The sequence below is a fragment of the Folsomia candida genome, unplaced genomic scaffold, assembly GCF_002217175.1.
Source record: "Folsomia candida strain VU population unplaced genomic scaffold, ASM221717v1 Fcan01_Sc030, whole genome shotgun sequence".
NCBI lineage: Eukaryota > Metazoa > Arthropoda > Collembola > Entomobryomorpha > Isotomidae > Folsomia > Folsomia candida.
Window position 1 is genome coordinate 1,389,953 of NW_019091222.1, and position 15,259 is coordinate 1,405,211.

Consider the following 15,259-nt stretch of genomic DNA (forward strand, 5'->3'; position numbering starts at 1 on the left):
GACTGATTCAAAAAATCACAATAAGCCTTTCTACATTGGGTCAAAAGCGGATGTAATTAATAATAAAATATTACAATGCAAAATTCCCAACGAATGTAGTAGACACATAAGGGAATTGAAACACTTGAAATATTGGAAAGCGCATGAGTGGAAGAATTGGATGCTTGTTGCGGTCACATTATTAAGGGGTATCTTACCTGATTGTTTTTTGAAACATTTTGCTTTATTAGTTGATTCGATTTCTATTTTATGCCAAGATAGCATAACCCTTGCAGAAATTGTTAGGTCTGAAATTCTACTTAAAAAATTTTGTTTGGTGTTGCCTGATTTATATGATAGAAGTTTTTGCTCATTTAACGTTCATTTACTTACTCATGCGAGTAATTGCGTTCGTAACTGGGGTCCGCTGTGGGGATTCTCCTTATTTCAGTTTGAAAATTATAATGGCGTTTTAACTAATAGCTTTAGTGGTACAAGAGAAGTAGGACCACAAATTGTTAGCAGAACAATTTGTACACAAAAAGTTACTAGTCTTGGGGATGCTGCATTTTCAAACAGCGAAGCAAAAAATTTTTACAATTCATTGTTGGAATTCAAAAGGTTTTTTAAGATAGCCATTACAATACAAAACTGTACACTCCTGGGTCCGAAAAAGTTATACATTTTTAGCAATAGAGAAAAGAAAAAGCTTAATAAATTAGGATATGACCAATGTGATGGATTCAGTTACAAGTCTTGTATTATATCCAGTAACTTATATAACACAAATAGTAGTGATACAAAACACCGTGTAAATTCGATTATTAAAGTTAGCGGAAAATTACATATAATTTTTAAACTAATTCATATTGTTGCAATTGATCAAGCCTTATTAATGGTTAAACAATGTACTACCACCGATTGCAAAGATTCCCCTAAATCGTGCAAAATAATTAATATTAGCAATAATGTTAGATTTATTTCATGTTATGATATAGAAAAATGTAAGTTTTTGTGTCAATATGACAATAATGGCTTTCTATGTATTGCAACGGAACTTATAAATTCAGTAGAATTGGAATAAAAGATATACTTGACTTCGTTAAAATATTGTTGTGATGTTTCTCTAAAAATTAATCTCGTAATTAGAATTAGTATAAAAATTGTGCACACAGCAAATTATACACAAAAGTTTGGACACATATCTCTGCATAAAGTGACACCAAATTTTATGCACAAATTATTGGACGTAATGTTTGTGCATAAGTATTCAGAAAAAATTATGCATACAATTTTAGATATGGAGTTGTGCACAAAGTGACAAAATCTTGTGTCAAATGCTTTATGCGACCCTGTTATGGAATATTATTCACAACTTGCCAGATCATTTTCATACGGGGCATTTGCCTAATCAAGGCGCTGTCTATCCCCAAGCAGACATCTTTTCCAGTACGCTAATCGGTGATTATACCAAAAACTCCAGCCTCCACCCTCTTTCGAACTGGACACCAATTGTGGAAAGAGATGGATGCTCTAACCACTAGACTGAATTCCCAGCCCTATAAGCACATATGGTATGGGCATTAAAGACAATTTTGGTTCAACTGGTAAATTTTGAAATTCGAAAGCGCGGCAATTTCTTCGCTGTTTATTCAAGATTTCATTTTCTTATACAAAATGGATCAGTAGCTATTACAAAGGATCCGAATTATGTAAATTGGTAAAAAAAATAGCCGTTCTACTTGTTTCCTCGGCAAATTGAAATGCATTGTAAGTGTAATCCACACAGAATAGTGAGATTTTCAAACCACACCCATCACGAGGGGTGTCGCCAGTCATAATACGAATATACTAAATAACACATGAAGTTACCGAAATTAATTGTGTCCTTAAATACAACCGTAGCTTATGAGTTTTTATCAAAAATATTGTTGATTTTTTGATGAAAGGGACTCGCATTCTTATTATTTTGTTTATTCGACAGCCCCCACTAGCCGGGCTCTAAAGACTAGTACAATAAATAACCAAATTTTATTTATGAAACACCTCCATTCTCACCCGGCACGCAACCCTCCCGTCGTTGTTCATTACACGCTCTCGTTCTCCCAAACATCGGGCAAGTCCACAACCCGCAACCCCCATGACATCCACAACTCCCACAACCAGCACAAGTATTCGAACCACCTTTTCCTGACCCCACAATGAGCAGGATTATGAGCAGGATAACCAAAAAGATTAAAATTACCACCACATAAAGCAGCACTGCAGCCAAAATGTAATCTTCTTCGGAACATCGTGTCCCATATCTATTTTTATCCCCAAATATAATTCCACGAATTAGACCGATCCACAACATTTCCAAAAGTATCGTCATTACGACCGCAACACCTAGGATGGTACCCATTTCTCTCTCCTTTTCTACATTTTCTACACGAAAAGCGAAGAAAAGAAGGACCGCAGTTAGTACGAGGGATAGCGTGGAGATCAGGAAACCAGACAAGCAGGACAATTCTTTCCGAGATTGTAGACAAAATAGGAGCACTGACAACGTGCTAGTCACGATGAGTCCGGTCGGGAAGAGTACGGCGTATTTTATCCTACAAAGTGGGCACAAAACAGAGATTAGTGTGATAAAGTAAGACTTCATTTTAAGCAGTGCTTCGTTTTAGACATGGCCAGTATCCAAAATGTCCAAAAGTGCCCACAAGTAACCAATGGGGCAATATGAGTTGTAGCAATTTGACCCATTTTTCAATTTTGGTCACTTTTCGACATTTTGAACACTTTTAGACGACTTGATTTTAAACATTGCTTCGTTTTGGGCATGGCCAGTGCCCAAAATGTCCTAAAGTGTCCAAAATGTCCAAAAGTGCCCAAAACTAACCAATGTGGCAACATGAATTGTAACAGTTTGCCCCATTTTTCAATTTAGACACTTTTTCACATTTTGAACACTTTTAGACACATTTGAATTGTTGTCCAAAACCACTCTTGGACAGTGTCCTGTCCAGGATGATTTAAAACTAGGCGAAACACTCATCTTAACTTAACATATGTAAATTCCCACTACACTTACTCCACATAAGACGTTCCCACCCCTATCGGAAACGTAGTTGCCATGGTCACGACCAGTAATCCGATATAATTTATCGGAGTGGTTTTCATCCGCTCTGGCTTCACCAGGATGAAGATGATCAAGCAAAGGTCCAAAATCACCGACGGGATTGATACGTAAATGAATGTCAAATTACGTAGCGCATCTCTGACACTGTCTGAAAACGTCACTAGCGTAACCACCCCAAAAGTCGTCACGATTTGGAGTAGGAGAATGGAAAACACTTTTCTGAAAATTAAACCAAAATTAAACCTCTTATAGTCAATAATTTAAATTAATTATTACTTTATTTACCGGACGAATCCTTGACGAATAGTGGCCGTGGAGAAGACAAAGCTGTCTTCCAAAGTCTTCACATCTACCTGATAACTTTTAGGAGGTGTGGAAGATGGATTTGAGATCCTTGGATCGTTTTCAACCATATGCATTTCTCCACTAGGTTTGTACGAGACCATTTCCATGTTACAAAATTCCAGAAACTTATTTATTTCCAATTATTCAACAAATGTTTAACTGACGGTGGACGATTTAGGTGTACTTTCGAACTATTTTGGTTGAAACAGTCGTGATAAATCGTTTACGCTAAGTTTTGTGTAGATTTAGGTGAGCTGGATGTCTGGTAATTATTCACACTACGAGGATTTATCATACATGCATATTTCATATACTGTGTATCAATAAATGTAATCGTGGCGTAGAGAGATAATTGTTTTGGTTGTTCTCATTTATGCCCTGATAACAACGCCAATGTGTATACTGTTTCGTTTACCTGGATTTAATCTACACAGGATGCTCCGCGTATATAAATAATTACAACAAATGTACAGCTTGACGTCATTTATTGCGACGTAATTTGTATTAGTCATTGATTTGGGTGTATATATTTATTAATTATACGCGATGAAATGCAGAAATGGTTCACGAAAACATGCGAATTTTTTTTTGAAAATTGAATATTATGTTTCATAATAATAATAATGAAATTCATTTTCGTGATATTCAATTCCAATAAGGGGAAGCTTGGTACTTTGCAATGTAATTGTGGTGGGTGCTGACGTGGACCCGATCGTGCCAAAATGGTGGTCGGGAAAATCTGCTAAATTTTGCATGATACCTTGCAAAATTAAATGAGTCGGGGTCGTGACTTCGTGATAATTGGTCTGTAGGTTAGAGCAGTGTGGGTAGTGCAACTTCCAACTTCACATTATGCATATCACTAGCGGAACTATAGATTCGGGGCCGATACGTGAGCTGGATTTGGGGGCCTATTTTTTATCGATTTTTATGGATTTTGGAATGTGGAGCTTTAACACCTTGACGACGAAGTACACACATTTGTGTTATTATTGTATTTTCCGTCCACGGCGAAATACGCAAATTTGTGTCGTATTTTATTTTTCCGTTGACTACGAAATACACAAATGTCTGTACTGCAAAAATTTCCTTGGCACCAAAATTTCTTTAAAAAAAGAATATTTCTTCGGTATTTTGTGGAAAACTCGATGGTGAAAAGCAGATTTTTTTCGATACTTTTCTCCTAAAATTTGTGAATTTTCCCTGTACCGACCAATTCTAAAAAGTGGATTTTCGTGTTTTTCGTCAAAAACTCGAATACTGCAAACTCGTGGAAAATGTTAATCGGTTGCTATCGGGTATAATTAATAATAATAATAATAATCAAATATTATAATCAAATCAAAATTGTTTAGAAGTGAAATTTTATTAAAAAATGAGTACTGTCAAAGAGGTTAACGAATAAGTCTCGTTTTTTCTTTTTTTTAATTGTTTAGTTAACAGTACTTACGACTAGTTTTAGGTATCAAATATTAACGTAAATATAAAATGGAAATTTTCAAATCAAGTATTTCACATTTAATTATAATCTGTTAATGTGAATCAATTAAGTTTAGTTCAGCCAAATTTTTGATTAAGACCAATTATGGACTATTAACCAAGACTAAAATTTTACTCTTCGAGCTTTCTTTCTTGAAAACTCGTGGACCAATTCCTTAATGTTGATGAGATCTTTCCGCTCCTGCTCGATATTTAGGATGGATATTCCACTCAGACGTTCTTGGCCCATTGCAGATCGAAGGTAATTTTTGATAAGCTTAAGCTTGGAAAAAGACCGTTCAGCAGTTGCAACCGTGATGGGTAAAGTCAAAAACAGCCTGCAAACGGTTATAATATCAAGAAACGAATCTTCAAGTCCTGTTTCCAGTAATCTTCTCGCTATTAAATCCACTGATGTAAGATTCTCAGCTTCGCTTCGAAAAGCCGACGAGAATGCCTGCACCTGTCTTGGTAAATCAGACGAAACATCCGACTCGTGCGAGATGCAGAAACCTTGAGCGCACTTCAAGGCGTAGTTTTCCTGCTTTTTATCAAATATTACATCTGGATTTATGAACCCAAAAATATCCAGGACTTTCGGAAGGCCGTTAAATCGGCAGACGATGCTGTTAATAATGGTCCCACAAACTGGATTGAACACCGTCTTCTCATATGAAGTTTCGCACACCTCGAGGTTTTTGTCGATCGTCAAAATGAGTTTTTCGAAATCGCCTTCTTTGCGTCTGAAATTCACACGAGAGTCCGCACGCTGACGCCAAATGCTTCGCCATTAATTTAACGGTATCATAATTTTGCTTTATTTCGACAAGCTCTGATATGCATCCATTTAAAGCTTTGCCGCCGATGATAAATCCGATTTTGGGGACTGTAGAAATTTTGATACGACATTGCAACTTATAAGAATTTTCTCCAAAAAAACAAGCGACAAGATGAACTAGAATTTTGTTATATTTTTCCTGATTGACATGGCTTAGTTTCTTTCTTCTGTCTCTGTACTGATGAGGGAAATATTGGTTAACTCCTTCAGTACGAATTCATATTTGAATAGTAAAGTATGAATTGAATCATGATGTGACTCCCACCGGGTAGGACATAATGTCTTCAAAGTCTTTGGGTTGCCCTCTTTATTAATGAATCCTATATTCTTCCATCTTATTCCACTGCTCGTAAAATAGTTAAATACCTTATGTATCGTTTCGAAGAACGTTTTCATAATAGCAGAGGAATTTGCAGCATCAAAAATAACGAAATTCAAATTATGGGCGGCATAGTGAGCGTAGAATGCATTTTTAACTCTTTGAGAAATTTTCGCCTGCAATCCAATGTAGGCTCCACTCATGACACTGGCGCCATCGTATCCCTGACCACGGCACTTGAAAATGTCAATATTATTTTCTTGCAAAATCTTATTAAGACGATCATAGTAGGCGGCAGAATTTTGTCCATCCAATTCATAAAATCTGAGGAACGTTTCAGTGATTTCAAATGTTTCTGAGCAGCTCCTGACAACAATGCTAACTTGTTCTTTTCTGGTAATGTCTTGAGTGGAATCCAGAATTATAGAAAAGAATTGGTTAAAATTATAGAAAAGAATTAATTACTCAAAAATAAGTTTACCCGTAGTTTTTCTTTTTCCTGAATGGGCATGTTTACGCCCGTGGCGGATTTCCAAAAAAAAATTCAGCCAAAATCCGGATTGTTAAAAACGATGTAACTTTTCGAATTTTAACCCGATTTTAAAAGTTAAGCCCAATTTTTGCTCAGAATTAGTTCCTTGAATATTATAAAAATTCATTTTTCGGGTTTATATTCCCAGGAAATCCCGGGAATACGGATCCCGAAATCCCGGGAATTGAAAATTGAAATCCCGGTATTTCGGGATTTTCCGATTTGTCTTTCAGCATTTAAAATCACTGTTATTTAACGGTTTTATGTAGTTTTTCTGGTATATTACTAGAAGCTTCGATTAACATTTATAGTCAAAATTTACATTAAACTCGGAAATCAAATTTTTTAACGTCACATGTTTAGATGTTTAAAAGTAACATGTTTAGTCTAATTCGCGAGCAAACTTTTTAACAAAACACGATAGGAATTTCTAATTCCAATGTTAGTATAAGTTAAACGAACAAATCAGCCTTGTTCTCCGTATAATAATGGAATGTGAAATCAGTTATGCTCAAAAATGCTCATGTCAAACATGCTAGAAGTAATTTCGAATTTTAGTCGATCAATTTAAGACTGAATGAAAGGCTTTTTGGACGAGGTAGTTCATGTATTTGAATTTGAAATTTTTGGATTGGCAAATTCCATGTTCAACTTTAGCTTTTGAACAATGGTTCGCTATTTAGTTCAAATTACAAACGTAATTTATACAGTTCATAATTATCAAAATTTTTATCAAAATTAAATCAAATCAATTAAAATTATCAAAATCACCTCTCCAATGCCCAATATAGAAGACGAAAATTTGGGCTACCACAATAAGCCCAAATTCTATATTTACCATAGCAGGCAGAATAATAAAATCGCTATTTATATTGCTAATGCTGTCATACATATGTATATAGCGAGTCGGGTAGAAAATTCCATACTTTATAATAATACTTATTGATTGATTGATTTATTGTTCCCTCTTTAGGGCCGCTCGGGCCCATGAAGGAGCCGTAAATGATTTGCATAATATTTTTTTTTACAATAATAATACTTGTGCATGCCCAGATCCCGAAAACACATAAGTACGTATGCGAGTATTATAAATATGCTCCTGCTCTGTGCCTTTTGAACACACAAAGATAAATATACACAGACATATACCTTTTTGTATATTCCAATTTGACTAATATCAAGTTATCAGGTAATATTTGAATTTCGGGAAAAAATCCCGGGATTTAAAAAATCATCCGGGATTGAAATTAACTCCACATACTATTTAAATTATCCTAAAAAAATATGTCAAAATTCTAACTTAATCATAACATTAACTAATTTTGTCTTTTACTCATAACCATAAACTCATAACTCATAACCATAACTCATAAAATTCAAACTCAAAGGGCAGAGGTGGGCAAGATCAGAGTTTTTGCAGATCAAGATAAAAGGATGCTTGACCAAAAGTGCGGCGACCGTGTCTCCGTCGTTGGGGGCAATTGTGTCGTCCGAGATAGCGAGGCGGATGGCACCCCGAATGTCACCATCCGCCAGCTTAGCTTCAACTTTCTTCGCCGTCATGTCGCGCGGCGCTTTATTCGACGGTGAGCGTGGCGGTAGGGATCGGGGGACGGAAAACCCGGCCTCCCATTCCGCCGTACGAGCCTTGACCCAGGTGGTCAAATTTTTGACACGGTCGGACTTCTGTGGGACGGGGAGCGTGGCGTAGGGGAAGAGGAGCAACTTTCCCCAGCTCTCTTCGTCGCCCGAATCCACCACCCCCTTGAGAATGTTGGCGAGGCACTGTGCAACCGGTCTCCTCGCACCCCGGGGGACCCTTCGTAGAGTGGGCGTGGTGGTTTTGAGGCGGGCGAGAATTTCCCCCAATCGCGTTGTTGTCGTTGAGGTGAAGGAGGAGGCGCATCCGCCCACTGGATGCCCTCATAACAGTATTGGGAACTACCCCTTGCTCCAGTCCGACGAGTGGCCGCGTTGGGGAATATTTCTTTTATATACTTGCCAAGGGTGGCTTCAGCCACACCATCCTCCACGCCCTGGGAGATAAACACCGAGTATCGGGCGAACACTTCCGCCTTCTTGATTTGGACTTGGGGGCGGGTGTCGGGGTCAATAGCGACAAGGGAGTTGCGCACCCACTCGCGAGCGGAGGCGAGGGTATCTTCCTTGGAAACACCGGGAGAGACAGGGGACACAGAGCGACTTGAACGGGGGACACTGAGTGACGTGTCAGAAATGGGGGGGGTCGGCGACAGAAATGGGGGCCGGCGACGCCCCATCACTCGAAGGGGGCTCCTCATCGCCCAATCCTGGAGCCTAACGTACGACCCCCACTATTGATTTACGTGGCCGACCGCGGGGGCGTGGCGCGGGCGTGGAGTCATCCCGCGGTGGATGTGAAGAACGGTCGGGGTCGGGAGGATCCCCTAAATTTTGTTGAGAGGACATGGTCTGTGGGGGCCTTGGGCGCGAAGAGAGGCCAAGTGGTCCCACCCAAGGTAAAAGGGAAAATTAGTTGGTTCCTTTTTAACTCTCCACCAATTATAGAAAAAAGAATTGGGATTTCTCGCCTGATTTAGGCATTTAAAATGCTCTAGAACGGCCAGCCCCACAGACAAACGGTCACTCAGACCTCCGCGCCGCGTCTGGGGACGCAGGGACCGCTCCCCTACACGATCAGAGTCGTGGGTAATCCCTCCCGTGGGCACGAAGGGCGAAATCCCGTAAAAGGAGGTCCTTGACAACCGTTGCTAAGGGGAGTTGGGGCGACTTGCTCCACACTGAGAAGATAGGGGGTGGAAAAATGCCGTATAAATCACTACCGGCGTATTTCCCCCCACTAAAACACTTGCACTACCCTGGGGGTCTACAGAGACTAAGTGGGGGAAAAATTTTTAAAATGGGGGTGACCCTGGCCGTCAGCTTTTCAAGAAACAAAAATATTTAAAATGGAGGAGAACAAAGTGACGTGTTCTCTTCTTAAGCTCCCGCTCTTTTTTGTTCACGTTGCTATGGAAACCACGGGAGTTTTTGGCGAGAAGGGGCTGGCACTCATACAGCAGATTGTTGAGAGAATCAACGTCAGGACAGGCCCACCCCCAACCCCCTTAACTTTCTGCGCCAGCGGATCTCCTTCACCACGCAACGAGGGAATGTGCCCGCGATTTTGGGTACCCCCCCTGCTGGAAAGGAGCTGGAGGAGGTGCACTTTCTCTATTTTTTCTAGTTTTCAACGATTTTTGTTGAGAGAGGAGCTATTGACGTCATCATCCCATCCTAACGTAGTCGATATCGTACCAGCCACGCCCAACGTATCCTCCACTGTATCTTCCTTCATACGGGGAAAATCGATGGGGGGCTCTTTTTTCCCGTACTTGTTCCGCACCATGGTCCAAGGCTACAGAGGCTTCCCCGGAAAATTCGGCGGAAAATTCTGCCCAAAATTTTCAAGGATATTAGTTTAAACAGCTTTGTTAAAATTGCACTTTATTTAATTTACCAGATTTCGTCACCCCCACAGCAATTACGACCAAAATGGCTAAGACGATGAACTTCATGGCTAAGCAGCTGAAAATTGGACAGGAGAGAGGAGAGTTGAATGAAATTGAAAGTGGAACAGTTGACCGTGGAGCACATTGCTTAAATAAATTTGAGATAAACAATTGAACGATTGTTCTCTTTTGAAAGTTATTGTTCTTTAAATTTTGCAACAACCTTGCCAAAATGGAAGTGTTCGGTTATGTAAGATTTAAACGATTGCTTTAAAACAATTTTTAACAAAAATTAAATAACGGTGGTATTTGAACTAAATAGATTTAGCCTAAACTGTTTAGAAAATTAGAGTAAATGCTTAGATACGAGACATGAACGAATAAATAAGTAAGTAGAAAGATAACCCCCTGGATATACTGGGTGGGCAAAATGTGTGCCACAATGGCGGCCAATTTAAATAATCCTGTATTAGGATTTTCTGCATACAGATATTTAAAACATCATATTTCCTATAATTAAGCATTTACAGAGATTCTCTGGCAGAGAATGAACAAAAATATATATTGACCTTGTCCTACTAACAACTCAACTTACAGTATTATTTCAAATAATACAAATATTAAACAAAGAAATCTACCACCCAATTTTTAATTATTTAATTATTTGATCCGAAATAATTAATTTAGTTCATGCTAATTACCGTAGTGAGTAATTTAGACGAATAAACTGGTAATTCATTGAAATAAATTTATATTTACTCGACTGTGGATCAGCCTACCAGAACAATATTTAAATCAATATGGGTCATCACAAGTGGTCCCTTTCATTTCATTTTATTCACATTTAACATCACATTTTGTCATTAGAACCAAATAGAAACCTCTTTGCCAAATTTTAGACTTCTAGGACAACATTTATAAATCGGTGGGGGTCGCCCTCTAGCCGGGTGAAAGTTTCTAGAATTTGTATTCTAAAATTAGGAGCGATCATAGACCGGTGTGCCAAATTTTAACTTTCTATAACAAAATTTAAAAATCGGTGTGGGACACCCAAAAGGGTCCCATCATTTGAAGAATTTTCGATTTTAATTTAAAATTCCGTGTTTATACCTCCATTGGCACCATCATGTCGAATTTAACTAAAAAAACAAAGGGTCCTCCCTTAGGTTTTAAAAATATAACCACTAATATGACCCCCACCGGTCCAAACCTTTTTTGTTCGAGTCAAAAACTATACAGCACGTCACACCCCCGAATATGCATATTTCCACCACGTTCGGTAAAAATCGGTCAATGCGTTCGAGAATTACCGCAACACAGATATACAGACAGATGGACAATATAAGCCCTTGTGTCGGGCTAAAAAAGTCACAATGACAACTAATTGTGTCGAAACACCACAAACGGATAATTTATTGATTGTTTAATTCACTATTAATTGTTCTAATTAATTGTTTCATCCCATGAGCAGTAGATCGTTAACCTTTTTTATTTACTGGCAGAAAAACGAAAAAAATTAAAACTGTGTTTTTTCATTTATTTGAACCACAGAAGTCTGCTGAGTACATTAGAATCGATAAACCACTAATTTCTTGGAAATTTGCCTTCAAAAGCAAAATTTTCGCTTTTTCGGAAATTTTGGATATTTCCAAAAGTTTTCAAAATTTCAAAAATCAAAAGATTTCCAATGAGCAGCATTGTTTTGTCTACCTCCATGCCAAATTTCAGCCCATTTGCACAAACACTAAAAATTACAAAAACTCAAAACTGATTTACACGTTTTGCTCAGCTGAGGGGGTGTGGCAGGGGGTGGGGCCAAAATTTCTTCACTTTTCATGTCTACTCGTGACCCCCGACCATAAAAAAAATTATATCGTCGCTAATTTAAATCCTACATTTTAGGTGTTACCAAACGGTTTGAAGCTACTCGAAGGAAATCACTCAAATTTATTTCTAATTGCACTATTATCTGAATCTGTCCTAACTCTTAAATTGTTTTTCTTTATTCATTTCTCTTTTAATTAATTTCCTCGAAATATATGTTCTGCTTCTAGAAACTTCATTTTGAACCGAGGACTGCAAAATATTCTGGAAGCAAACGGGAACAAAAATTAATTAATTTATCATACTAACAATTTATATATCCTTCACACATAAATGGCTCACCATCAAAATTAACTTTCCCATTACCATCCAGATCCGCAACTTTAACCATCTCCTGAATTTCCTCATAACTCGCATTCTCCCCAATGTTGGCCATCACTTGTCTCAACTCACCCACCGTGATGAACCCATCGCCGTTCTTATCAATGGCCCTGAAGGACTCGTGCACCTCCATTTTCTCGTCTCGACTACCTTGGTTGTGTTTCATCATGGAAAGAAACTCTTGAAAATCGATCGTCCCGCTTCCTGTTGTTAGAAAGACAAATAATTTATTCTGTTACCATCTCACCGCGTTATTCAATATGCTCAAAAATCATAACTACATTAATTAAACTATAAGCTCTTTAAATTTCAAAACTTAAACCAGTGTTGCATATTTCCCATCCAAAACACTTTTTCCCAAGATAGTGGAGAAAAGTGGTTTTATCCAGTTACTTTTACCCACTTGGCAATTGCAATAAATGCCACCTAGCGGTTTTGCAGGGGCGCAATCTAGTGTAACCTGCATAAGAACTACGTTTTGCCCACGTTTTCCCACCAGTTTTGGTGGGTGTGAAAAAGTGTCGTTTTCCCATTTTTCCCACTATCTGGCGAAAAGTGGTTTAAAACACTTGCAACCCTGGTAATTTCTAAGATTGTTTGGACACCCACCATCTCCATCAACCTCGTTTATCATCTGCTCCAACTCTGCGGCACTTGGAAACTTTCCCATCGAACGCATCACCATCCCAAGCTCTTTAGTGCTGATTGTTCCATCCCCGTTTTTGTCAAAAATTCCAAATGATTCCTTAAATTCTGCTATTTGTTCGTCGCTTAGATTCTGACTACTGTTAGCCTGGAACAGCGAAAATCTATAAATTAAAAAAACTTCAAACACATAAATTAACTTTACCATTTTTTTGAACGACTAAGGCGCACAACTTTCTAGCTTGAATTGGCAAGTAAATCTGAAAAGAATTTATTTTACCACTGCCACCTTTTCATATATGTCCTTAAATGGTAAATTTAACAATGACGAATACGTCATATCTACAACGGATCGAGTCGACTTATTTGGCTTTCAGGGATGGGCAAAATAGACCCGTTGGAAATACCAAATACAGTATGAAAATACATTTGACATGGCAAAATACATTTGTACTTTCAAATATTTTTGAAAATTGTTTTATTAAATACAAAATACAAAATACTTCTAAAAATAAAAAATACTTTTCAAAATACTTTTTGAAATACATTTTCAATTTTAAAATCAATTTTCGTACTTCATTAATTAAACATGTTGATACAACACAGGAGTGTAATAACAAAATATTGAAAATTTATTTACTTAACCTTTTACGTTTGAAGTAAAGTGAGCATCTCAAACGTTTACTATTTATAAAATTAGAAAATTTACTTTCTTGATTTCTCTGCAATTGGTGAGCATTACCCAGGCTTATGGCCCGCAATATATTTTGTTTTAATGTTTTTATTTTTACGAGGAATTTGCAGAAGTACTTTATTAGAGCCGAAATATTCCATGCAAAACGGAAATTCAGCAATTAAATAAACTCAAGTAAAAAACAATCAATTTTCTATTATTTTCAATTCCAGAAGTGAAAAAATTAAAAGTATTTTAGAAAAGTATTTTGTATTTTGACCCCAAAATACTTTGACCAAGCCTTAAAATACAATATACAAAATGAAAATACATAAGATCGTTCAAAATACATTTGTATTTTAAAATGCTTTTGAAAATTGTTGTATTAAATACAAAATACGTATTTTATATTTAAAATACATTTGTATTTCGAAATACTGTATTTTTCCCATCCTTGTTGGGTTTGTTCGGTAAGACACAAAAGTGTCAGGGCGGAAGAGAGAATCAAAGGCAGCAGCACTTTACAGATATCCGGCTTGTCTACAAAAGATAATAAATCCCTGGACACCTTGTTGACAGATCCTTTCATCAAAATATGTTCAAAGTGGTGCATGAATCAATAAACTGATCTATAAACGTACGGGACAAAGCATGATGGAGTTTGGTATGCATGTCAAAATTATGACAATGTCTTACATGCTTAAATAAGTGTCGGCATCGTTATTGCCACGTCCAAGATCGAAACGCTCCATAACGTTGTGTTCGTCTTTACTAATTTATACCCCACGTGACCCCGTTGACAAGGCTGCCGGATGACCGTTTCAAGAATCAGGCCCACCGGCAACCTCAATTTTGCCCGTTTATCTATGTCGATTGGTGAAAATACTACTTGAAAATCTCTCAGTACAGCGTTGCTTAGCCCGAACCAGAATTTGAGCACATTTATCAAATTCCCCGCCTAATTCAAAATTACATTTCTAACCTGCATTTTAAATTTTCATAACCGGCGTAGCTTATTCCGTATTGGGTTAGAATGGTTACAAATTTTAAGTCGATAGGATAAGTTTAAAGAAAGTTATCACAACTCAGACATACAAACAGACGGAAATTGGGGTTACATAAGCCTTACTTCGAGCTAATAAATTTCGCCCTTCGAAATTGATTACACACACAGACAAGATCAACGCATAAAGGTTTTCCCATCTTAAAATCAATCCAGCCGTGACTGCAATGCAGATCTAGTACAGACGTTGTACTAAAAAGTAATGCGGAGCAGAAATGCGTGCTAAATATGTATAAATCTTTCCTACCTGGATTTTTATGTGTTTAGAAAGTTGAAAGTTGATGCTTTATAGTTTAGCATGCTCATCCGAAGGTGACTGACGTCTTGCCAATCTATATTATAATTTCGAAAAGTCCGTCCCATGAAATTTTCCGTGACATTCTTGCATTCTGATTGGTTGCCAGCTTGCTTGGTCTACCAATCAGGGAAGGGTTAGGGATTATGATTATGATTATGATTTTGATTATGGTTATGGTTATCATTATAATTATGACTATTATGACTAGTTATTATGACTAATTATGACTAATTATGATTATGATTAAGGTTGTGCTAGCAACGTCAAA

At 37.6% G+C, this 15,259-nt stretch overlaps 2 protein-coding genes across 2 annotated transcripts; both read right to left on the minus strand.

Moving 5' to 3' along the window:
* Window positions 1-1,708: 1,708 nt before the first annotated feature.
* LOC118439085 lies at window positions 1,709-3,694 on the minus strand. Its single transcript, XM_035860114.1, has 3 exons — window positions 3,389-3,694; window positions 3,056-3,322; window positions 1,709-2,576 (listed from the first exon to the last, which is right to left on the minus strand). The coding sequence occupies exons 1-3, from the start codon at window positions 3,553-3,555 to the stop codon at window positions 2,015-2,017; spliced, it is 996 nt and encodes a 331-aa protein (XP_035716007.1). The 5' UTR covers window positions 3,556-3,694; the 3' UTR covers window positions 1,709-2,014.
* Window positions 3,695-11,589: 7,895 nt separating this feature from the next.
* Window positions 11,590-13,233, minus strand: LOC118439071 (calmodulin-A-like). The gene is made up of 4 exons (XM_035860096.1): window positions 13,163-13,233; window positions 12,922-13,105; window positions 12,274-12,516; window positions 11,590-12,195 (listed from the first exon to the last, which is right to left on the minus strand). The coding sequence occupies exons 1-4, from the start codon at window positions 13,163-13,165 to the stop codon at window positions 12,167-12,169; spliced, it is 459 nt and encodes a 152-aa protein (XP_035715989.1). The 5' UTR covers window positions 13,166-13,233; the 3' UTR covers window positions 11,590-12,166.
* Window positions 13,234-15,259: the final 2,026 nt, after the last annotated feature.

Coding starts and splice junctions, on each gene's coding strand:
- LOC118439085 (XM_035860114.1), bottom strand. CDS start 3,555: ATGGAAATGGTCTCGTACAAACCTAGTGGAGAAATGCATATGGTTGAA. Junction 3,323..3,388: donor ATTCGTCAAGGATTCGTCCG/GTAAATAAAGTA, acceptor TTTAATTTTCAG/AAAAGTGTTTTCCATTCTCC. Junction 2,577..3,055: donor GTGGGAACGTCTTATGTGGA/GTAAGTGTAGTG, acceptor CCCACTTTGTAG/GATAAAATACGCCGTACTCT.
- LOC118439071 (XM_035860096.1), bottom strand. Junction 12,517..12,921: donor AAACGAGGTTGATGGAGATG/GTGGGTGTCCAA, acceptor TTCTAACAACAG/GAAGCGGGACGATCGATTTT. Junction 12,196..12,273: donor TGGGAAAGTTAATTTTGATG/GTGAGCCATTTA, acceptor GTTTGCTTCCAG/AATATTTTGCAGTCCTCGGT.